Here is a 26132-nt window from a genome sequence, read left to right as displayed (position 1 = left end):
CAAAAGGCAGAAATATCACTGGATTGCTAGATGGTAAAAGAAAAATGAATATTCTGTTTCTTACCCTGCATACCACCACCACCAAAAACAAAGAATTCAGCTAGAAATAGGTAAGATGTACAAGTCATTATGACGAAAAACGAACTTTACAATTTTGGTGGGGGGGAAAGGGAGAATGGGAAGGGATGGAAAGGGGAAACAAAGGAGGAGGCAACAATGCTTGATAAGAAATGTACTCATTATCTTGCCCATGTAATTGTAACCCCTCTATATGGTATTTTCACAATTTAAATAAATAAATAAATAACAACTGGAGAAAACTGAGATGGGATCTCATACATTTGACTTTGCCTCTCATTGGAAATATAAAAATCAGAATTCTCCAAAACCCAAACAAGTTAATTCTCAGGTAACAAACCAGAGCTTTGCCAAGTCAAAGCTCCCAAACACTGAAGGCGTAGTCATCAACCATAGTGCTGTAAAATCCTATGTGTCCAGAGTCTTTGCCTAGAGAGTGGTCCTAGACTAATGGTACTTTGATAGTGGTTTCCAGGTAATTCTGGGACATCTAGAACCCAGAGCACCAGCCTTGGCTGAGCCACTCATTTTACAGCACTAGGAGTGGGGATGGAGGTGGTTTAGGGACTTATGTGTCAGGCTGTTATACATCTCCAGGTGACCACATAGGCCATTCAAACCAGAGATAAACCCTGCCCATCTCTCATGGCTATCTTCAGCCTAGAGGCCTTGTCTGCAGTGGGTCACAGTTGAGGACTGGGGTAAGGGATCACAGTGGGCATTTCTGGCTGGCTCCCAGAGTCTAGGACCCTTCCAGTGGTACTATGGCTAGAGGAAGACTTTACTGTGAGCTAGGGACCCACAGAATGTGGCTCCAGGTCCCAGCTGTTCTCATGTAGGGCCTACCTCAACTAAGACAAAGGTTTTATTCCATGTAACATTAGAAAGCATGCTTCTGTCTCCCTCACCAAGGAAATGCTCTGGGGCCCAAGAGCTCCCTCCAATGCTGAGGATGTTATCAGCTAAAGGGGCCAGGTTGGTTTTAGCTCCCATGACATATAGTGTTCCCAGGCCATACCCTGCATAAGCCCAGGATTGTAATGTATTTTATCATGTACAGACAATGAGTGCTACTCACACAGGACATGCACATCAGAAACAAGGAAGAAGTAAGGCTTTTGCAGATACAAGGTGGAGCTACAATTATCACATGCAGTCTTCACAACTGGGTGCTAACACGGAGGTACAAGGAGATCCAACAGACTTCCTCCAGCCTTAACTGACACTGCATCTACAGCTTGTTGATAACATCTACTATCTGCAGTTTCTTATACCTGAGCTGCATAAGTCTACCATCTCTTAGTGAAATTTAGGAAAGCTTGAATATCCTTCTCCCACTATAGACCCTTCCTGCCCGTGAAAAGATTTCTAAAACTTTTGTTTAGATGAAGACCCCCTGGCTTAGGACCCTAGTCCTGGCAGGGTAACAATACAGAGAACGATACAGAGAACACGCAGTCAGTGTCACCCACAGGCCTGGTTTGAGGTGGGCGAAATGGCTATGAGCCCCATGCTGACCAGGGTAGGGCCCAAGGATGAGGCTGGGATACTGTCCATCTTCTGCCAAGTGGAGACAGCAGGAAGAGGCCAGCTGCCTATGGGAACTCCTTTAATTTTCCATTTACATTGTGCATGTCCCTTTATAAATCTGCCAGTGATTCTCTCAGCTACTTGGGGGTCCTTAGCCTAAAACAGTGACTGCCCAGAAACCCAGGCCAGCAGGGTGGGCCCCCCCTCCACTACCACTGTGAGAACCTTCCATGCCACCATCCCACCAGGAGCCACCATAAATGAGGCTTATGTCACATGTGAATGCACGCAGACCTTGAGGAATGAAAGACTTGGTCCTGATGAATGAGCGGCCTCTCTTCACAGCAGCTTTGGTTTTCTCAAGCCCATCTCTGGTGCCCTCCTTGGCTGCCTTCATTAGCTTTTGCATCTACAAAACAGAGGGAAGCAAATGAGAAGTGTGTTCAGTAAGCTTCTACTTGTTTCAAATCTATTCATTTTAAAAGAATACTGTCAAGTAGTTTGAGCTTAAAACATTACTTGAAATGGGCTTTTAGATGTAGGAGGCTTTAATGATTATTTTATGCATGGCTATTTTTGTTTTCATTTTGTTTATTTAATAAAGTTTTCTGTTACATTTTGAGGTCTTTATCATAACCACAAATACGAAAGAGTTTTGTAGGGTAACTGGCATCAAGAGCACAATGTCACATAGCAAAGTGGCTAATCGTAGAGTTGTGGTGCTGACAGAGCTCTAAGTGTTCTCTGTGGGCCCCTCCCCATGCTGACATGTCCAGGCACAGTTATGACCAGCTGAATAGTACCAATGATCACCAGAGCCAGCCCAGAACACAAGGGCTGAATGGCAAGACGACTCAGGTGGCTAAAGAACACACAGATAGGGGTTGGGAAGGTGGCTCAGTGGTAGAGTGCTTGCCTTGCATGCATGAGGCCCTGGGTTCGATTCCTCAGCACCACATAAGCAAAAAGAAAAAAGCCAGAAGTGGCACTGTGGCTCAAGTGGTAGAGCACTAGCCTTGAGCTGAAGAGCTGAGGGACAGCACCCAGGCCCAGAGTTCAGGCCCCACAACTGGAACCCCCCCAAAAAAAAGAACACACAGATACAGGTGAGATGCAGCCAGCTATTGCCATTCCTTAGATATATGCCACAACGACCACATCTCACCAGCTGGGAGCTCACTGACCTTGCTGCCTTTCAGCTAGACACTCACAAGTGTGTGGCACTGGAGAGCTTCAGACAGCACATACCAACATTGTATTTCTTATCCTTAAAAACCTGACCTCTGTTGGGAAGTGGGCTCAGTGGTAGAGCGCTTGCCTTGCATGCCTGAGGCCCTAGGTTCGATTCCTCAGCACCATATAAGCAAAAAGAAAAAAAAAAGCCGGAAGTGGCGCTGTGGCTCAAGTGGTAGAGTGCTAGCCTTGAGCAGAAGAGCTGAGGGACAGCACTCAGGCCCAGAGTTCAGGGCCTACAACTGGACTAAAAAAAAAAAAAAAAAAAAAACCTGACCTCTGAGGTGTTGGCCAGTTGACAGATTTTCTTTCCAAGAAAATCCAAATAGTCTATTAAGAGACAGCAGTGTCCTCCCCTGTGGAACTCAAGGAGCTCCACAGGGCTCATACATACGGGCTCCCAGCGTAGGCCTCCTCACCTAGGAGGGACACTCTAGCTGTAGGGGTTTTCAGACTATGGCAGACATTCCTCACTATAGCCCTGACTATTCCTTCTGTCCTTCTGTCCCAGTGCTTACACACCACCTTCTCAACAGAACCAGAATTAAAGCTTTTACCCCAACTCCAGCATCCATGTCTTGGACATTCTCTCCCTCAACATCAAAAGCAACAGAGCTACTTTTACCACCAAGCATTCCACCACAAGGCCTCTGGTTCCAACTCCTGCTTTTTCTTGTGACCAGGTATCTAGTTCATTTCCTACCTGACATCTTCCAAGTCTGACTGTATTCTAACCCCAGATCTAGGCAGCTACACCTGGCCCCATCTGACCTTGTGACGACCAGAGGACTGTAGACTCAGGCCCCAAGCCCCACCTCCATATGAGGCCATGACAATCAGAGGACTGCAGACCATGTGAGGCCATGACAATCAGAGCACAACAGATGCATGTGAGGCCACGACAATCAGAGCACAGCAGACGCATGTAAGGCTGTGAAAACCAGAGGACCGCAGGTCATGTAAGGCCAGGACAATCAGAGGACAGCAGACGCATGTGAGGCTGTGAAAACCAGAGGACCGCAGGTCATGTGAGGCTGTGAAAACCAGAGGACCGCAGGTCATGTGAGGCTGTGAAAACCAGAGGGCTGCAGACTCAGGGCCCCAGAGCCCTGCCTCCACATGATGCCAACAGATGAGGCAGAAGACCAACCTAGGCCTCAGGCTGATGAAGGCTGTCTAGCCCAGTCCTTAACCCACTCTGTCTTTCCTCCTGTGCTCACCTATGGCCAAGCCTCCTTGGCCTTGTCGCCGGCTGCCAGCTGCACATCTCCAGGCTGGAGTGAGCTGGCCTCTTGTAGGGCACAATCCCTGCCTCAGAGGGCCAACAGCTCTCAGGAAAACCCAAAGTTACCTCATACCAAGGGACAGGCAGACCAGACTGAGGTGAAACCTTCTTAAATGTGCTTTAAACCTTTTGAATACACACCTCCAAAACTGATGATCACAACAGTCAGACCCAGCAGTTCTCAAACATTTTAGCCTAGGAGTCCTCTGTAGTCTTAAAAATCATATTAGTTGCTATGGTCACCCAGGCCTCATGCATGCCAAGCACAAGTCCTATCTCTTACAAATCACTGGACCCCTGAGTATTAGCTTAGATCAGTTTTACTGATCTAGTTTATTAAACAATTATATTAATATATAATTTCTCAGTTAAAACAGCAATTTTTCAAAATTTTAATCAGTATTCATTTGAAAGATAATTACGTTATCTTAAATATTTGTGAAAAATTACTGACTAATGCTGCTGTTGTGTACTTTAGAGCTCTCTGACACAGTGGGGCTCTGCTCTCCACAGGCTGTGACCTCACATACCACCAGCTTCTGGAAAAAGGAAATGACTGGCTCAGAGTCCATATGAACTCCTAAAGCACCTCGGTGGCCCCAGGATCCCTGGCTGCACTTTGAGAACCACTGTTCCAGCACAAGTGACCAACAGAGCCACCTGCCACTGTTCTGAGTGGCCTGCTGTGTGCAGGCATTTGAACACTACCTTCCGCTCCCTCCTTCGCCTTGGCCTCCGCGCCTCCACGGCTCCCACCGTGCTGGCCATCAAGCCTCTCATCTTTTCCTCACAGTGCGCCTTTAAGCGGGTTAGGTCATGAGAGAGCTAAGGTACAAAGAGACAAAAGCGTTTCAAAACACGCTCTTCTGGGTACCAAGAGGCAGTCTTCCATGAATGACAGCGGCCCTCCTGGCTGGGTTCTTGAGGCCCTGGCAATTCAGGACCTATGGCCAACCCCCTCAATCCAAGGCAAATGCATGCAGCCAAAGGCTCCTATGGGCCAAGGCCAAGAAAATAAACAGCCAGAAACATCTGTGTAAGATCATTCTGTGCCATCTGGATGAGATCAGGATTTCAAAGACACAAAACACACTTGATATTCTTATGTCAGCATCTTAGAGAAGACAACTATATTCAGGAGTGCAGCTTCTTTAGGGAAAGCTAATATCCAAACTGATGTAACACCCTGTCCTAATGACAGGCTGCCTGAGTGACTCAACATCCTTTCCTAATGACAGGCTGGCTGAGTGATGGGACACTCCCTCCTAATGACATGCATCTGAGTGACCCAATACCCTCCTCTAATGACAGGCAGCAGAGTTTGACACTCTCTCCTAATGAAAAGCAGCTAAGTGATATGACATCTTCTCTCAATGACAGGCAGCTGAGTGATATGACACTCCCTCGTTTTTGTTTTTGTTTTTGTCAGCAGTGGAGTTTGAACTCTGGACCTGGGTGCTGTCCCTCAGCTCTTCAGGACACTCGCTCTTAATGACTGCCTAGCTGAGGTTTCCTGGGCCATCTTTCCACAGCTACCGCTGTCTCCGCTGTGCACAACCAAACCCACCATCCCCCTGGGGGCATTTTTCACATAGCACAACAGGAGCATTCTAAACAGCATTTACTAACAGTCTAACCTGTTCACATCTCCACTCTGTATGTGCCCCACCATGTATGCAATCTGATCTATCCTGGCAGAAGACTCTGGCTCCAGGCACATTGACGTACCACTTCCTGCTGGCTGTTCTCAGGCTTTTCCCAGTAGGGAGTGGCTGTTGAGGCATATGACATTGTCACTGGCATTTTGGAGGTCTGACCCTGATGGGTATACAGGTCCACTGTGAGGACAAGGAGAGCAGAAAAACTGCCCATAGCCTGGCATGGCAGGGGCCATCCTCAATCCTGAGGATGGGCTATCTCAACACAATACCTACCAGCCCTAAATGCTCCGTGCAGATGCAACTCCTTAGGGGCCTCAGCGTGTCAGGACAACCACACTAGCCAGCTAGCTCTGCTCACTAAGGCTCTAGTTAAAACCCAGAAAAGATATACAATCCAGTCAGGTACATGTGGCTCATATCTGTTATCCTGGCTACACAGAAGGCTGATATCTGAGGATCACAATTCAAAGCCAACCCAGACAAACTTGAAAGACTCTTACTTTCAATTAACCAGCAAAGCAAGAAGTGTGGCTCAAGTGGTACCATGCCACCTAAGAGTGAAAAAAACAAGTAATGTCCAAAGTTCAAGCCCCAGTAGTAGTACACATATACAAAAATCTACATTCCAGAAAAAGCCCATCTATAACACTGAGACACTGCACTGACCATTGTGAATTGGTAGCTGCTTCTTGAGTGTCATAAAATGACTTTAGAGATTACAAAAATTCTAAGCAACCTGTAACATGTTGTCCACTACAGTAACATGGAAACTAGGTCAAACATCTCTGGTCCCTGAGGACTGCTAGCAGGGAGGTAGGGAAAACTGGCGATAGTCAGGTATCAGTGAGAAACATTGGCTCTGACGGGCATCTCAGACAAGGACCATATGCCGATCACAGTCACTGCTGAGAGTCCACACGCAAGGACCAAGTGATCGCTCTGTACACAGTGGAAGACAGCTATGAACATTCATGCGAGGACCCACAGAAGAAACCCACCAACAGAATGCCTGGCCTGGAGGACTCCCTGCATGACCCACCCCAGTGAGATGGCACCAGGTCAGTCCCACACCATCCAGACCAGAATTCACCCTTCAACGGTGCCTTCCTCACTCGATCCTGATCTCAGAAGTTTTCTACCAAAGCAAGAGATAAGTTCCCTGCAGGAAAAGACAATCCTGGGGTAGTGGAGGATTGGTGCGCTTGAACATCATTTCTCAAGCCTTCTTAATTTCCCACCTTCCTGCTCCTGCACAGAGCTCAAATTCAGGACAATGTGTGAAGAATCTGTTCCTTGCTCAGCATGTTCAGAGAACAGTAACTGCACATGCTCCTCAGCATTTGGAGTGGTCACCTATCTTCTGATGTTGTCTGAGAAGGAGTCTACTTATGGCCTTCTAAGTGATTTGGGTAACAAGAATCTACCCTCCTAATCTTCCATGATTAGACTATGTGAAATAAGAGACACCCTTTCCTTTGTCAATATGTTACATATTTCAGACTTTGTAAATGTCTTAAAAACTTTAAGAATTGTGAAAATCAAAATGACACTTTGCTGTCCCATTTCCAAGTTAACAGAACACTTGTCTTCTATATGCAAAAACTGAACACATACTTGCTTTTTGTGGCTGCCACGCAGGAAAGACCTGGGAATTCCATTCTTACACTCTGAGTCACTTTGTTCTTCATAGCTTTCAAATTCACTTGAACTCCATCCGTATTCCAAAGAACTGTTTCCACCATCATCTCCATTCTCCACGTCATCATAAATCATTTCATCTAAATGCACAAATACCAAGATAAAATGAAAATGAAAACACACAGTTCACTAGCTTGCTTCTTGTTTTGCCTTACCATAGAGGGGTGGAAGAATCTCAAAGTAATTCCAAGGAACGATGTGGCCAGCACACAGGCATGCTCCTTGGAAAAGCACTCGTTGCTTAGGAAACCAATCACCTCTCCGCAATGTGGGCAGTGATGTGTGGTTCTGAAGAAGCTCATCATAGAGTCCAGCAAGCCTCAGCCCCAACACAGACTAAGAACACTAGTCACAGAATCCACCAAATTTATGCCAAATAATGTGTGAGCAATAGTACACTTCCCATAAAGGAAAATCTTTCTTTATATAAGTGAATACAGTATCATAACGGTTACACAGACAGATAATGGATAGATAGCAGACAGGTTGCTAGACGTGGCTGGATAATAAATAGATGATAGAGGGATGGTAGGATGATGACTGATGGATGGATGCTCTCTAAACAGACAGGAGAGCTCGTGAAGTACTAGCACAAATAAAGCTCATTCTCCCTGAAAGTGTGTGTACAACATTTTTGTCTTCCCCTCATCAATTACTCCTTAACTATACCAATAATGCTCTGTAGCGTAACACATGTTATTATTACAGCTACACTGGCTACAATATAGCCTTATATTTCTTTTTCACCCAATTAACCAATTTTTCTGTCCTTGCATAAGAATATATTATATAGCTGGACACCAGTAGCCCATGCCTCTACTCCTAGCTACTGAGGATGCGGTTCAAAGCCAGCCTAGGCAGAACGTCTGTGAGGCTCATTTCTAAATAGAAACCAGAAAAAAAGTGGCACTGTGGCTCAAAGTGGTGGAGCACTAGCCTCGAGCAAAAGAGCTCAGGGACAGTGCCCAGGACCAAAGTTCAAGCCCCATGACCACCACTACCAACAACAGAAAAGAATGTATTATATGACTAGTTTTGCAATCTGAGAATTTCTTTTATTGTCAGTTGGATCCAATTTACATTTACTGTTGGGATCAATGTATTTTAGACTTATGTGGAAGTTCCTTCCCATAGTATTTGCCATTCTCTCTTAAATTATATTTTCTAGCTTTGGACCAGTTGGGTTTTGCTCTATTGGTTTCAAAGTTAAATATTTCTATTCTCCTATCAAAAACCTGTCATAGCCAAACAAAACCATAAAAGAACAATAAATCAACTTCCACCACTTCCTCAAAGTGTGGACTTAACACGTGGAGAGGGCCTGGGTCAGCCCATCACAGCAAACTCAGCCTTTGCATGGGAGGCCTACTTCTCTTTCTTGCTTCCACTGCTTCTTGGAGTATATAGTATCAAATGCTTTTTAAAAGCCTACAGGTGCACACTACCAGGCCCAGCTTGTCTTTCCCCCTTTTAAAGGAATGTACTCACATATAGTCCTGAATATAAAAACCTGGGCTGAGGTAGCATCTTCCTTCTCATTCTGAGAACACAGCCAATCAGGGAAGTCTGCCTCTCTCCCATAGCTTCTGAGTAGTTTTTCCCGTTTTCTTTCTTACTGCTCTTAAGAAGTTCATGTGGACATGGTACTCTGCAGCTCCAGTTACCCTCACCTGGGTCTGGACTGATGCTTAACAAATCCAGCTTTGAGTTTGTTTCTTTAACCTGAGAATTTATGTCTTTCCTTTAATTTTAGTAACTCTTTGACTAGTATCTTACCTGATTCTGCGTACATTTCTAGTTATGTAATTTATATTTAATATTTATTTATATAATTTATAGACTTAAGTTGGTACTTCTCAGCCTCTTATTTATTTTTTCTGTCAGCTGTGGGACTTGAACTCAGGACCTGAGCTCTTTTGCTCAAGGTTAGCAGTCTACCACTTTGAGCTAGAGCACCATATCCAGTTTTCTGGTGGTAATTGGAGATAAGAGTTCCGCAACTTTCCTGCCCAGGCTGGATTTAAACCACAATCCTCAGATATCAGCCTCTTGAGTAACTAGGATTACAGGCATGAGGCACCAGCGCCCAGCAGCCTCACTATTTCTTAGCTCTTCGTTCTCATTGCTCTCTTTCCCTCTTTCTGCTTCAAGTGTTATATAATTCACACACACAAACCTTGTACCACATCACAGGAGTGCAGATGGAAACATGCATGTTAAACCAAGGACCATATGTACACACTGGGTACTCTGTACCCAGGAACGTGTATACACTGGGTGCTCTGCACACAGGGACCACACGGGGCACTCTACAAGCATGGATCCTGTGAACACAATGGGCACTCTACATGCAGGGACCACATGTACACACAAAGAGCTCTGCATCTAAGGACCGCACAAGAACACTTGGCACTCCGCATCCGGGGACCATGTGCACACACTGGGCACACTGTATGCAAGGATTATGTGTACACACAGGGTGCTCTGCACCCAGGGACCATGTGTACACACTGAGCGCTCTGCACACAGAGATCATGCGTATACACTGGGCGCTCTGCACAAAGGGACCACACACACACACACACACACACACACACACACACTGGGTGCTCTGCAGGCAGGGATCATCACTATACACTGGGCTCTCTGTGTGCAGAAGGAAAAACTGCCACACTTTGTCTCCTGACAGACAATGCCAAGTGAGAGCAAACCTGGTTCAGAATCTGAATTTTCCCTTGGAACATCATCATAAATTGCTTCCTCTGGATCTGTAATAAAAGAAGAAATGTTAAAAAAAAAAAAAAAAAGACAAAAGCTGATGAGAACTGATTAGTACAGTCCAAACTTCACAGGGCCAGGTTCCTAAGACTATAACTATCCAGAACCTCACTAAAGCATAAGCTTTATTTTAAGGGCAGGATATTTTGCTCAGAGTAAGGGATGTCACTAATTTTTTCCCAGAATAAAGGATGTGAACATCACCAACAATTTGTGATTTCAGGTCAATTACACATAAGGTTCTCTTACAAGCAATTTTTTTTTTGTGGGAACTTTGTCTTGAGCTCATGGCTTCATGTCTGTTAGGCAAGCACTCGAACCCTTGAGCCATATCCTAGCCCTTTTCTTGCTCTAGTTATTTTTTGGGAGTGCCTTGCTTTTAGAACTACGTCATCCTGGGTCACAACCCTCATATTTATAATTCTTGCCATAGCTGGGATAATAGGCATGCATCTCTGGACCCCCAGTATTAGTTGAAATGAGGTGCTGCAACCTTCTTATCTAGGTTGACCTTGAACTTCAGTCTTCCTGATCTCTGCTAAAATGATGTGAGCCACTGAGCCTGGCTCCAAACATTTTTAAGTTTGTGAGATTCATCTGTGCTGACAGGCTAAAATCCAAAGGTGAGAGTTTCAGGAATGAAGGGACTAGAGTGAACCAATGGCTTGTGGTGTTCATACCAAGGAACCAGTGGCTGCAGTATTCACACCCAGAAGGTGAGGAACAGCCTATACTGCACAAAAACTTTCAATATAGGACAGTTTGTATTACACAAAAGTGTTACATTTTCATTTAAGGGCCTGCAGGCAAAATACTACTCTTTGTATACAATGACATCAGAGCAGCAATGCACTTGAACTTGATTTTAGTATGTGTAAGGATTATATGCTTCACATGGAAATGTTTCATAAAAACACTCATTTGCTAGGGTGCTCTCTCTACAAGAGAATATCCAAATTACTGTACATTTCTACACTAAAGCCACAGGAAAATATCCAAACAACACATCCCTACAGCAAAGCTATAGGATCAACTGCCATCCAAACTACCACGCATCTCTACACTGAAGCTACAGGAAAACTGCATGGCTGTAAGACAAGAAAAGGAGACACTGCACCAAGCATCTCTCAGCTATGGCCACCCAGTCAGTCATCAGGAACAAGTCCAGGAAACCCACACCCACCATGGCTGACAAGGTATTTGTTTCTCTGACTGACACTGAGCTACTTCAGCCACAGGAAGCTGCTCTCCTGCTATGAGAAGGATTGAGGGTTTGCAGGTTCACACCTTACTTTCAAGCATAATTATTCTACGTAACTGTTTAGATTATAAATTGGGGGGAATGTAATTGTGCAAGTGGGAGGGAAGGGATGGTAGGGAAAAAACAAAGGAGGAGGCAACAATGCTTGATAAGAAATGTACTCATTACCTTGCTCATGTAACTGTACCTCCTCTATACAGTATTTTCACAATAAAAACTTATAAATAAAAAATAGGATGACAGAAATTTGGGTATATTTTACACTAGAAACAAAACTAGCAAATAACTACATGATAATTTAATCCTACAATGATCCTGTTTCAAGAGGCCCTGGAAGAGCTAACTAACTACACTTTGACCTGTGCTTTGACAAAGTCACAATGAAAGCAACAAGACCTTCCAGGAAATTTAAGTTAGTGGCAATTGAGGTATGACTGACTAAATGTCAATTAGGAAAAAATTACCCAGAAATTAGAAAGCCAGGGGATTATAAAGGGCATAATTAGAAAGCTATCTTAGACCATGTGGTGGCTCATATGTGACCTCAGCATCTTAGGAGGTAGAGATTATGGTTCAAGGCCAGCCCAGGCAAAAAGGTAGTAAGATCTCATCTCAACAAACAAGCTAGACCTAGCATGTATGTCTATGGTCTCAGCTTGTGTGAGAGGCATAGGTAGGAGAATCACAATCCGAGGTCATCTGGAGGCAAAACCATACCCGAAAAAATAAAGCATAAAAGGACTGGAGGCATGCACGGTTCAAGGAGAAGAGCACTAGTCAAGCAAGTACAAGGCTCCAATTTTGAACCCCAGTACTACAAAGTACTACTACTACTAATAATAATAATCCTTTCTTTCCCCTTAAAGACTAAAAAATAAATCTGACTGTCTCAGCTCTTAATCTACAAGTAGAATCTAAGATCTACCATTGGACTGTGGCCAGCTGAACCACCACCTGCTGCCATCAAAAATGGTCCATGACAAAGTGTCTCGTGAGGAATCAAAAGCCAGAAACTCTGCAGTGTCTCAAGAGACCAGCTGACTAAGGGACCCAGTCAAAGCATTAGCTCACAGCCTATATAATCTGCAATAAAACCCAATCTGTCCTAGAAAGAAACAATCAGAAAGTATATGGGTTTAGATGCAGGGCTCTGATTGGATTCTGGGAAACAAAATGGTGTCCCAAGGAAATTTTCCAAACATTAGCTTTAAAAAAAAAAAAAGTACTTTTAAGTATGTGAATTCTCTGTTTCTCAAGCAGATAGAATTGTAAGTATGATTCACCAGCCCCTGGCTCATATTTTTATTACTTAAAATATGTGACTAAGTCTTCAAGCTTCCAACCTGATCTAGTAGATGGGAAGGAAACATGCTGCCACCTACTGGCATGGGGACCCAGACCCCTGGTGAAAGGTACTTACTTTCCATCCATGCAGTGTTGGCGGGGTCGGCTGCCCATCGGGCCAGGGCACTGCCCTCTTGGTTGCCATGATCACTACGAGAAGGAAACACACCATGAAATGGGACCATGGAGAGGCATACCAAACACTGGGGCTAGGGGCCCCATCCTAGGCATGTGTTTACACTGAGCCTGCGAGCTGTGTGTTTTCCCAGGTATGTCTACAGAATCAAAAGTCCAAACTTTCATCTACAACTCCACCCACAAGTGCTTCTGATTGCCTCCAAGCATGCTACACTGTCTGCTGCCAAAGCACAGTGTAAATGCTGCTGTCCCTGCACTGAAAGGTCTTCATTGTTTTCCCATCTCCTCTAATGTGTCACACACACACACACACACACACACACACACACACACGATGCTAGGCTGGTGGTGCAAGGCTTGGGCCTTCTCTGCCTCCAGCACAGACTGGTAGGATGAGACACACAAGGCTGCACTAGCCTATAGGGCTGCGGGCACAACCAGACATAGACCCAGATGCTGTCCCAAGCAAAAGGAAGCCACCATGACACTTTTTCAGAACCAACAGACCAGGTTGACTGGAGACCACCTTTGTGAGGACACAGCATGGACAGAGGGATGCAGAGTGATGGGCCCCAGGATGCATTCATCCTGCTGGCCTCACAGCTATGTGAAGGAACCCATGGGGAGGAAAGGAGACTAAACTAGGAAGCACGCACAGAGATGCAGAGCAGCGCTGAAGAACCCACATGGAAAATGGTCATGTGCATGATTCTGCATGACATGCACAGAGAACTGCTGGGCACTTTTTTGCTAAAAGTTCTAAGGAAGGCTGGGAAGGTGGCTTAGTGGTAGAGTGCTTGCCTTGCATGCATGAGGCCCTGGATTCGATTCCTCAGCACCGCACAGAAAAAGCCGGAAGTGGGGCTGATGCTCAAGTGGTAGAGTGCTAGCCTTCAGCTGAAGAGCTGAGGGACAGCGCCCAGGCCCAGAGTTCAGGACCCACGACTGACAAAAAAAAAAAGTTCTAAGGAGCTGAGAGACATCTGGGAGAACTGGAGTTGAAAGGAAGATAGAGGACTTGATCAGATATAGCCACTTATCTGTGGGAGGAGACTACAATCCCACATCCCATGGAGAGCACAGAGCTCCAAGCACTGTTCTCTCCTGACTAGTGGGCTGAAGGTACACACTGTATGGCCTGGCTGGACAATGGCATAGCTCTCCTGTCCTGGGCAGGCTGGCTGTAAGTCAGAGTGTGGAATGTAAAAGCTACAAACTCTGTACTATTGTTGTGCTGTGGTGGAAGTAGAGAAGCAAAACCACAGACAATGGAACCATGGGAAGGGAGTGCTGGAAAAGCCTGAGGGTGTGCAGACCCCAGGGTGCCCAGGTCCCAGAGTGCATGGGCCTCAGGATGTACGAGCCCCGGTATACATGGCCCCAGAGTGTGTGGGTCCTGGGGTATGTGGTGTGGGCTGGTGGGCATGCAGAGCACGGGGTATGTGAGCCCTGGGGTGTGCAGGCCCCAGAATTCTACAGCCGCTACAGTTGCTCTATGAGCAGTTGGAAAACCAGTCAACACTTAGGAATGGAACAGACAGAGAAAGGACAATTTGTACATTTTTTTGGGGGGGGGTCCGGTCATGGGGCCTGAACTCTGGGCCTGGGCACTGTCCCTCAGCTCTTCAGCTCAAGGCTAGCACTCTACCACTTGAGCCACAGCACCACTTCCAGCTTTTTTTTTCTTTTTGCTTATGTGGTGCTGAGGAATCGAACCCAGGGCCTCATGCATGCAAGGCAAGTGCTCTACCATTGAGCCACCTTCCCAGCCCCAATTTGTACATTTTTAAACTTTGAAATGATACCTGAACAAAAAAAGATACTGTAAAATAAAAAATAGTAAGAAAATCTGGAGGGATATAATTTTTAAGTATTTCTGGGTGTTTTCCATATGTTTTAAAAATTCAAAGCTAGGTGCCGGTGAGTCACATTATAATCCTAGCTACTTAGAAGGCTGAGATCTGGAGGATCATAGTTTTATGTGGGCAGAAAAGCTCACTAGACTCCATCTCCAAAACGATTGGTAAAAAGCAGGGCTGGAGGCATGGCTCAAGTGGCTCTAAGTTCACCCCTCAGTACTCACAAAAATATTTCATACTTAACATTGAGTTTATCAGCAAACAATATTATATGTATGTGAAGGAGATGAACCTAGGGCTTAAACTCAGGGCCTAGGCACTGTCCCTAAGATTTTTTTTTTTTGCTCAAGAGTAGCACTACTACTTGAACCACTAGCTTATTTTTGGTGGCGAACTGGAGTTAACTCCTGCCTGGGATGGCTTCAATGCATGATCCTCAGATCTCAATCTTCTGAATAGCTAGTATTACAGGCCATAGACTGTATATTATTTTCCTCAAATAAACTTCATTCTTCCAATGGGTTTATTTTTCATAGTGTGAAAATTTTTGGATGGTCAATTATTATGTGCTAACAATAACTTTTGTTTTCTTTGGATTTTTTTTAAAAGGATGACATAACTCAAGATGGCTTCAGACTTACATCTTCCTATCTCAGACCCCCAAGGGCCAGATTTCAGATGTGCTCACTATGCCCAGCAAACACTAACCTTTTAAACTATGTATAGAACTTCAGTTGCTAATAAAAGGTCATGGGGATCTGTTTTGTGATCTACTTCTGTTTTCATGGAAGGGAAAATTCTTGGCAAGTGAATGGCTCTCTCCAGAAATCCCACTTGTTTTCTTGAGCATTTTAAACCTGGAGTAATATACTCTCAAATGACTATGAGGAAAACAGCAAGGAAGTTGAAAACAAAAGGACATGGCTCCTATCACTCTCTAAAGGAGATGCTGACCCTGCAAGCACCAAGGGCACCCCTGGTGACCAAGGCACTTGGTGGAAGGGAGGTCACCACACCCGCAAGATTGGAAACAGAATGAAGCACGGGACAGCAGCACCAGAGACAGGAGGCAGAGTGAGGCCTGGGACAACAGCACCAGGAGGGCTGAGGAGCCAACCATGTGAGGGAAGCTTGGACGGGGATGACAGCATACAAAAGTCCAAAGGTCCAGGAGGAAGACACAGGTTCAGAATATATTGTAGAACTAACTAATAAAGATACCTGTGTGTAGGCCCCTCAGAACTCACGTCTTCTGTGACTTCTGGTGTTTCTGCTAAGAGAAAAAAAGTAATATTGTCTTATGTCTAACAAAACATTTATGCAATTGATTTTTTATCCTTTAAATGATTTCATCTTTCTCTTTTTGTCTAAAAAGACTGTTATAATAAGAATTAACTAGAAGATTAAAATTTTATCTTTTAGATAAAATATATTCAATAAATGAGTATAATGAAGTAAAATGAGAAATCTTATCACATGAACAAAAATTAAAATTCACAGACAAATAGATCTATCAGGCCTATTACAATCTTGAGTCTACATGGTAATTCACCATTAGCTTTGCTGATCTCCAAGGGAGACATCAACGTAGCACACCCATTCTCAGGCTCACTCCATCTACCTCAGGCATCCTCGGGTCTGAGATTCTCCTACTCCCAGTTCACAGGTGCTGAGAACATGACAAAGCCCTTCAGTCTTTGCAAAGCTTCACGAAGGTAGTATAGAATGAGTAGTAAAGAACAGCTTGAGGAATAGGTACTGGGAGAGAAGACAATGGTAGGCATGAGACAGCACTTTTCTGTGTGACCTGCCCATCCTTAGACAGCCTCTGTCCCTGCCCATCATCATAGTGCTATGAACCACTGGAGAGTAAAGTAGATGATTCACATCCAGCAGCTGGATGCTAAGTAGGCCCACAAAGCTGTCCACAAAGAACTTTCAAAAAAGGATTTGTTGCTATATGCTAGTGGCTCACACCTGTAATCCTAGCTGTTTAGGAACTTGAGACCTGAGGACTGTGGTTACAAGCCAGCTCAAGCAAGAAAATCCATGAGACTCTTTTTTTTGGGGGGGGTCCGGTCGTGGGGCTTGAACTCTGGGCCTGGGCGCTGTCCCTCAGCTCTTCAGCTCAAGGCTAGCGCTCTACCACTTGAGCCACAGAGCCACTTCCGGCTTTTTTCTTTTTGCTTATGTGGTGCTGAGGAATCGAACCCAGGGCCTCAGGCATGCAAGGCAAGCGCTCTACCACTGAGCCAACTTCCTAGCCCTCCATGAGACTCTTTAGTCCAATTAACTACCAAAAAACCCAAAGTGGAGCTGTGGCTCAAGTGACACAAGGATAGTGCCCATGCATGTGGTAGGCATCCCCTAAATGTAAGAAACATGTTCTTCATTAAAAAGAGCTATACACAAGAACAGCTCAGGTGCAGAATGATAATTTATACTGAGGTTAAAAAAAAAAAACCTCAGTAAAAGATTTTCTTTCCAGTTGAAAATAGTGAGATAAAAATCTTAAAAAACAAAAAATGGCTGGGCACTGGTGCATCACACCTGAATTCCTACCTACTAAGGAGGCTGAAGTCTGATCATCACAGTTCAAAGCCAGCCTGGGCAGGAAAGTCCCCATGAGATTCTCATCTCCAATAAACCACCAGAAAACAGGAAGTGGTGCTGTGGCTCAAGTGATAGAGCACTAGCCTTGAGCTGAAGAGCTGAGGGATAGTGCTCTGGCCCAGAGTTCAAGCCCCAAGACCAAAACAAAAACCAAAAACCAAACAAACAAACAAACAAAAACACCTTGGGGATGGGAATGTGGCTCAGTAGTAGAATGTTCACCTAGTATGCATGAAGCCCTGGGTTCCATTCCTCAGTACCACATACACAAAAAAAGCCGGAAGTAGTGCTGTGACTCAAGTGGTAGAATGCTAGCCTTGAGCAAAAAGAAGCTCAGGGACCGTGACCAGGCCCTGAGTTCAAGTCTCAGGACAGGCAATTAAAAAAAAAACACCTTGATTTTGAATACTGGAAACATTGGTTCTTAGGGAAGATTTTCCCACATATTTCATGTTGACTGTAATATTGATCTTTTATCACAATCCACTATGCTGTCCTTTTCTGGTAACACAGAGGAGGGATCCTCCGCAAGTTAGAGAATAATAACTCACAGAGGTCTCATGCTTAAAGAAAATACATTCATTTTAAAGGCATTTGCTTATTTTTTGGCTTATTTGGTTATTTTAAATGATTAAACATTACTTAAAAATAATTTACTATAAAAATAATTTGGGCCAAGTGTTGGTGGCTCACTCCTGTAATCCTAGTTACTCAGGAGGCTGAGATCTGAGGATCACAGTTCAAAGCCTGGGCAGGAAAGTCTGTGAGATTCTTATCTCCAATTAGCCACCAGAAAACCAGAAGTGGTGCTATGACTCAAGTGGTAGAGTGCTTACTTGCCTTGAGCTGAAGAGCTCAGAGACAATGCCCAGGCCCAGAGTTCAAGCCCCACAACTGACATAAAAACAAAACAAAACAAAAAACTTGGTGTGATTTTAAAACAATTTCCTTTTTTTACTGTCGGCAAAAGCCATTAATAAAACTATATGGTAATATACCCTATTGTAAATTCTAAAAACTGGAACAAGTCTGACTTGTGGCCCTTTATAGAGATATGAAGTACACGGGGCAAGGTAGGTAGCAGGTAGCTTAGGACACGATTATCATTCTCCAGAACAGTGACAAACTACCAGGGAGGTGGAGTGGCTGATGAGCACTGGGGTAAAGGCCATGTAGAACCCCCTGCTATGGAGAATTTACGGGTCAGAAAACAGATGCTAAGCCTTTCCTGCCATAGGAGAATATTAATATTGGGCCCTTTTCCAAACCCCGGGCAGAGAATAAGGAAGTGATAATGCCCAGACTTATAGAACCAAGGAGCCCAGCAGCATGAGAGGAAACAGGGCCATGTACCTTCCTCCTCCACAGACTCGGTGCGGATGATGACAGGGCTGGAGTAGGTTGGTGGCAGCAGCAGTGGGAGGCTGGATGGGACAGCATAGCCGCAGGGCACAGGCACTGAGTACCCACTGGGCACATGGAGGCCCACTCCTTCCTCCTCTACATGTGAATCAGGGGTTGAGGGCTGGGTCTCCTGGAACGGTGTGATGTCAATGACAGAATATGGGTTCACTTTCGTAGGAACAGCAAGTGTGGCTGGTCTGGCCACAGTGGCAGTCTCTGCGGCAGTTCCATCTTCACCTTCGCAGGACAGAAGGACACTTGTTGACAGAGCATCAAATGCATGCCTAACAGGTCCCTCACTATTACAGCTAGTAAGGATCCAGGAGTTCCATACCCTCTGTCCAATGCAAAGACCATCAACATTCTCAGACCACTGCAAGGGATAATGGCACCAGTCTACACAGTGCAAGGTGAAACAGGGACACACGTGCACCTCTGGACACAGGTAAGACGGACATTGCCTTTCAAGTCTCAAGACATTTATCCAATGACATGAGCTAAACAGCTGCAGATAGACTATGCCAAGGCATAGCCAAGGGGAGGAGAAAGGCTGATGTCACTTCAACCACAACTATGTCTAAGCAATCCACCTGGTTAGTGAGAACAAGCTTCAGACCCACCTCTACATTTGAAAATTTAAACCTTTATAGTTAATTCGTCCCAAATGGAATAGAGATTTTAACATTCTATGCAACGTAATGCTATAATGACAAGACGATTTTTATTAGGAAATAGCAAACCTTTGTTTTTTCGTTTTTTTTTTTGGGTCCGGTCACAGGGCCTGAACTCTGAGCCTGAGCACTGTCCCTCAATTCTTCAGCTCAAGGCTAGTGCTCTACCACTTGAGCCACAGTGCCACTTCCAGCTTTTTTCTTTTTGCTTATGTGGCGTTGAGGAATCGAACCCAGGCCCTCATGTATGCAAGGCAAGCACTCTACCACTGAGCCACCTTCCCAGCCCATAGCTAACCTTTTTATCTCCTAAACATAAATAGGAATGTAGAGTGACAAGACTGGAAATTGTAGGAAATATAGATTAACAGAAGAAATTTAGCCAAAGCTGAGGTACATTAGCTCAGGTACATTACAGCAAAGCTGAGGTATACTCGTAGTGTCCAAGTACATCAGTGTAGCTGAGGTACACCCTGATGCCCAGGTACATCACAGCCAAAGCTGAGATATACCACGATGCCCAGGTACATCACAGCTGAAGCTGAGATATACCACGATGCCCAGGTACATCACAGCTGAAGCTGAGATACACCATGATGCCCAGGTACATCACAGCCAAAGCTGATACACCACAATGCCCAGGTACATCACAGCCAAAGTTAAGGTACAGCATGATGCCCAGGTACATCACAGCCAAAGCTGAGATACACCGTAATGCCCAGGTACATCACAACTGAAGCTGAGGCACAGCATGATGCCCAGGTACCTCCCAGCTGAAGCTGAAATACACCACGATGCCTAGGTACATCACAGCCGAAGCTAAGGCTGACCTGTGATGACCAGGTACATCACAGCTGAAGCTGAAGCTCACTTGCGATGCCCAGGTACATCACAGCCAAAGCTGAGTCTGACCTGTGATGACCAGTTACATCACAGCCAAAGCTAAGGCTGACCTGTGATGACCAGGTACATCACAGCCAAAGCTAAGGCTGACCTGTGATGACCAGGTACATCACAGCCAAAGCTGAGTCTGACCTGTGATGCCCAGGTACATCACAGCCAAAGCTGAGGCTGACCCGTGATGCCCAGATACATCACAGCCGAAGGTGAGGCTCACCTGCGATGCCCAGGTACATCACAGCCGAAGAAGCTGAGGCACAGCGTGATGACTAGGTACATCACAGCCAAAGCTGAGGCTGACCCGTGATGCCCAGGTACATCACAGCTGAAGCTGAGGCTTACCCGCAATGCCCAGGCACATCACAGCTGAAGCTGAGTCTGACCTGTGATGACCAGGTAAATCACAGCTGAAGCTGAGCCTCACCTGCAATGCCCAGGTACAACACAGCCGAAGCTGAGGCTCACCTGCGATGCCCAGGTACATCACATCCAAAGCTGAGGCACAGCCCAATGCCCAGATGCATCACAGCAAAGCCACAGTCCCAGAAACCAGGAGTGTCAGCAAGGCAGGCAGAGACAGCCAGGCACTAACTGCAGGACTCCAACGGCACCAGACAGTATGGCCAGCGGGTCTCACCTGCAGGGACAGCAGCTCCTCCTGTTTCTGCTCTTCCCACCTCAGGGGCAGATGAGGCCTGGCGATCAGCTTCTGGAACTTCATCTCCACTATCAAAATCAAACTGTTCTCCCTCTTCCTCTTCATTGTTATTAGGATCATATTTCACTTCATTTTCTAAAGTTTAAGAAAATATAAACTATAAGGTTAATGTTTGTCTCTAACACAGTTGTACTTTCCTATACAAAGATAAACTCAAAAGATAAGCACTGAGCCAGAAACTCCCTCTAAACCAGGAAGCAGCCTCCTGTTTCCCTTTTAACCATCCTACAACTCACAACTGGAAAAGACAAAAATAAGAAAAGACCAGAAGGAGGAGAAGCATGTTTTCATATCTGAAGGAGGATCACCTTCCAAGGCCAGCTCCTGGCAAACAGCTAGAGATATCCTGAGACCTAAAAGCAAAAAGTGCGATGGCATAGCTCAAGTGGTAGAATGCCTGCCTAGCAAACACGAGGCCCTAAGAACTCAGTACCGTCAAAAAAACATTTTTTAAGTAGCAGTAGCTATGTCACAGACTAGAAGTTGGGTCTTACTAACATGGAAATGAGTGAGAGAAACACCCACGTGCTTTCCACATCACAGTGTGCTCACAGGCGTGCCTAGCACCATCCCACCATGTGCCTAGCACTACCCTGCAGCAAACAAGATGCCATGATGTTTACTGGCAGTGGGAAAGAGAAGAGTGTGCCTTTGGGGGCTGGAAAAAGGGGCACAAAAAGTGCTGAATTAAAGCATTTACTAAACAAATTTGGGATGTGGTGTAGAGCTCAGTGGTATGGCGTCTGCCTAGCACATGTGACACCCTGGGTTCCATCCCCAGAATGAATGAATGAATGAACAAACAAATACAATTCTTGTGCAAACTCGGAAAAGGAAAAACCTGTAATTAATTTTTAAGAACTAGAATGGTGTATATTCTACGTGATGGTATACATTCTGTGTAATGGTGTTTATTCTGTGTAATACTATGTACTCAGTTATTAAGTTGAGGATCATTCTTTGTAAAAGTTGAAGTGTGAGTCTCCAGAATCCAGCTGCTTTGTAATTTTTAATGTTCTCCCTATTTTTTTATTTTTATTTTTGTGCCCATGTGGGGCTTGATCTCTGGGCCTGGGCACTGTCCCTTACCTCTTCAGCTCAAGGCTAGCACTCTACCACTTGAGGCACAGCACCACTTCCAGTTTTCTGGTGGTTATTTGAATAAAAGTTTCACTGACTTTCCTGCCCAGGCTGGTTTTGAACCATGATCCTGAGATCTTAGCTTCCTGAGTAGCGTGAGCCACCAGTGCTTGGCTGTTCTCCCCAATTTTTAATGTTCTCCCCAACATCTCAGCACTTCAAAGCACCATAATATCATTTCCCATCATATGTGTACCATGGCTGAAAAGACCTGGGATTCATGGGCCAACTTCCAAGGACAGAACAGCACGAAGGCCAGACCCTTCGATTCCCTGCCTGTTATTGTCCTAGACACAGAACACCCAGATCTGTGCAGCCCTATAGCTCCTGCCCTCATGAGTCCCTCCAAACAGCCCTAGTGCACACACTCAGAACAAGGCCACGCTTCTCAAGAGCCACAGGAAACCCTGAAAAAGACCCACTAAATAAGTGTTGTGAAAATTAACTGTCTGCTCATGCCAGGCAGAGACCAGCCTCCACAGGGCATTTTGGCAGTGACCTAACTCTGACGAGGTGAAAATGGACTGAAGGCCCTTCACTTCACATAGCTTCTGTCTACTGAGCAGATGGATAAGAAGTCCAGTTGCCCCCACAAGGAAAGGAAGCAGGAAGGAAACAGCGTGAGCACTATTCTGTGTACCAGGGGACTCAGCGAGTGATGACAGCACCACCCTGATAGGCAGGGCTTAAGCCTGGATGCGGCCTCCAGTACAAAACCACCCTTCGAGCAGCTCCCGTCTGACTGAGCCAGGAGAAAAAAATCTCCTGGGAACCAGATGCTGGCCACAGGTCAGCAGAGACACTCAGGTCTGTCTCTCCAGTCACCCTTGAGTGAGGGAGCCACTCAAAGTTCACATCCCCTCTCAACGGCAAGTTCATTTTTCACCCTCAGCATTTTACCTCAGCACCACAGTACAGTGGTCTAAGAAGTGTGGCCTGAGCCAACATGGATCCTAGGACATTGGCGAGGAGGCAGAGTATTACCTGTAGGAGCAGGAGGGGGCAGCTCTTGCTGGTCCATGCTCAGCCCTGCCACGCTCTCAGGTTGCGCAGGGGACAGGAGCCGCCACCGGCAGGGGCATTGTCCTCTCCTTTTAATGGGCAGGGCTTCCTAGTAATAGCTCTGCAACAACAAACAGTCAGTCACACACAGCTGTAAGTAAAGCACTTGCACTTATTCGTTGCAAATACCCGTGAATCTCCCTGGAAATTATAGGAACAAATGAAACAAAAGTTCTCAGGCCTAGATTGCCTTGAATTACAGCCAGGGGGTTATTTTATTACAGCCAGACCCATCTCAATCCAAACCATTTAAAGCCATTGCTTAACGCATCATACCATCTTCTAAGGGGAGAAATGAAAACATAAATGGGTTTGCTTCCTTTTCTTTCAATTAATACTGTTTGTGTGTGTGTGTGTGTATGTATGTGTGTGTGTGTGTGTGTGTGTGTGTACGCGCACATGTGCGTGCGTGCCCATGCTGGTCCTAGGGTTGGAACTCAGGACCTGAGTGCTGTCCCTGAAATTTTTTTTTTGATCAGTTGTGGGGCTTGAACTCAGGACCTGGGTGCTGGTGCTGTCCCTGAGCTCTTTTGCTCAAGGCTAGCGCTCTACCACTTTGAGCCACAGTGTCACTTCCAGTTTTCTGGTAGTTAATTGAAAATAATTAAATTTTTAAAAAATAAACTAAAAAAATTTAAAAAATAAAGATGGGAGTAGGAAGAAGAAAAGAAGTCTCACAGACTGTTCTGCCTAGGCTGGTTTTGAACTGCGATCCTCAGATCTCAGCCTCTTAGTAGCCAGAATTATAGGTGTAAGATACCAGCATCAGGCAGAACTTTTAACATAAAGACCATTTAAGGATTAAGAATAAAAATTGACAGATGTCTTAGTTCCCTTTAGGTAAGCCCATCTCCATATGCATATTTTTATTTCTCCTTTATTTCTTGCCCTATATGTATGAGAAAAACCAAGTTGAAAAACACACAACACTAATAATGTATGAGATTCATAGCTCTAGAGGATACATGCAGTTAACTGACTTCTATTTGACCCATGCTCAGATCACCAACAGCCCACCTATGACCACCCAACATCTAACTTGTATTCTGTATAGACCAGACAACACTGACCATGGATTCTGTACAGACCAGTGAACACCCACCCCAGATTCCATACAGATCAGACAATACTCACCATGGATTCTGTACAGATAGCACTCACTATGGATTCTGTACAGACCAGACAACACCCACCATGGATTCTGTACAGACCAGACAACACCCACCCTGGATTCTGTACAAACCAGACAACACCCACAGTGGATTCTGTACAGACCAGACAACACCCACAGTGGATTCTGCACAGACCAGACAACAACCACAGTGGATTCTGTACAGACCAGACAACATCCACCGTGGATTACCCCATGGGCCACACAATACCTACCCTTATTGTGCCCAATGGGAGGAAAAACAAACTGCTCAGGGCTCTTTTCCAGCTCCTGTTTCAGTATCAGATACAATAGACCTGAAATCCTAGGTGACATCCCTCCTCCCTACCTGACACTCCTCACATCAGGGCTATCACTGGATTCACATTCTTCATGGAGAAAAAGGACAAAACTCGGGTGTTTGACAGTACCTATCTCTGAGCTGCTGCAGGTGATGAGAACAAGTGCCTGGCTCAGTGCTGGTGATATAGCACATGAAGCTGTCACTGCTGCGTGCAGGAGGAGCCCCTGTTACTGATGATGCTAGGTCCTGATACTCTGCCCATATCCACCCACCCTGTTTGCAGTTCACAAGCTAGGTGCTCAAGGGTGTTAACAGAGAAGCAGAGGAATTCATCTCATCATGGCAGGATGTGGTGTTTAGCTTTCAACCCAAAGCAGTAATACAGGCAGAAGGCCTCCTTGGAGAGTAACTACACAATGTAATGCTTCCAACAGTCAGACCTAAGGGAAGAACCACAACATGGAAAGACGGTTTGTTTCAGTGATGTGTGTTCACATCTACTATTCTTCATAACTTCACAGGTTCTAAGGCCGAATGTGACATACATATAGGTATGCACACATGAATGCATGCGCCCATATCCACCCACACCACGACAGCACAATGGAGAAACCTTGGATGATGGCATGGAGAGGCCTGCCAGTAGATCATGAGAGGCCACAGGACGGAAAGGACGGAGTGGCAGTCTGAGTCACTTTTGGTACTCTCAGCCTCAATGGAGACTCGGTCCTATTAGGGGAGGAACACAGACTGGCCCTTGCAGTTCCTTAGTGCCACAAGGACAGAAACAGGACAGATAAGGCAACCAACAAATGCCCTTGAACTCTACAGTCTGAGAAATGAGGAAGGAAGCAGAGGGGCATCTGGAGCACCTGTGACAGTGGAGACTGATGTCTTAATGGACTGAGCCCCAACGCTGACAACCACAGGCCAACACCAGTAAGGAAAGTGACAGTCTAGCCATCAGTGCCTGTTGAGTCCAGAAAAAAAATCCAATCTATTCTACCCTCACTCCTCATCTGTGGAGTGATGGCAAGGGGCAAACAGGACTTTCCTGTTAGAAGACAAAGTAGTCATGTTTCTGCTTGGAATCTTTTCAAGAGCAGACACACCCATGATGGCATGCTATATCCCATGACCAGTGGCTTTGAGCTTGAATGTTCACATTTGTCCTCAGTTGCCAGTGTTCTAATTCACACTGCACAGGTATCACAAAGGTTAACATGACCACACAGAGTCCAGCTGACTCCTCAACTTCCCACTGCCGAGACCAGTACAAAACAAAATGAAGCAAAACAAGTTCTG

The 26132-nt window shown here is 45.4% G+C and overlaps 1 protein-coding gene across 6 annotated transcripts in view; it reads right to left on the bottom strand.

Annotated features, from left to right (window-relative positions):
* The window catches only part of Arhgef10 (Rho guanine nucleotide exchange factor 10), an 82091-nt gene that overhangs the window by 34671 nt on the left and 21288 nt on the right, over nt 1–26132 (bottom strand). For 4 of the 6 annotated variants that reach the window (XM_042689865.1, XM_042689864.1, XM_042689867.1 and 1 more), the window contains exons 2-10: nt 23296–23434; nt 21091–21246; nt 18832–19119; nt 16087–16138; nt 12945–13018; nt 10197–10253; nt 7402–7565; nt 4835–4951; nt 1903–2017 (exon numbers count right to left, since the gene is read on the bottom strand). In XM_042689865.1, the coding sequence (XP_042545799.1) occupies nt 1903–2017; nt 4835–4951; nt 7402–7565; nt 10197–10253; nt 12945–13018; nt 16087–16138; nt 18832–19119; nt 21091–21246; nt 23296–23332 (1060 nt within the window). In that variant the 5' untranslated portion in view covers nt 23333–23434. The remainder of the gene's footprint in view (nt 1–1902; nt 2018–4834; nt 4952–7401; nt 7566–10196; nt 10254–12944; nt 13019–16086; nt 16139–18831; nt 19120–21090; nt 21247–23295; nt 23435–26132) is intronic. The other 2 variants (XM_042689869.1, XM_042689870.1) reach the window with 2 other exon arrangements.

Source organism: Dipodomys spectabilis, unplaced genomic scaffold (assembly GCF_019054845.1).
Source record: "Dipodomys spectabilis isolate Male_0828 unplaced genomic scaffold, ASM1905484v1 ptg000128l, whole genome shotgun sequence".
Lineage (NCBI taxonomy): Eukaryota > Metazoa > Chordata > Mammalia > Rodentia > Heteromyidae > Dipodomys > Dipodomys spectabilis.
The sequence above is the reverse complement of the archived record's forward strand: the minus strand, read 5'-3'. Positions and strand labels throughout refer to the sequence as shown.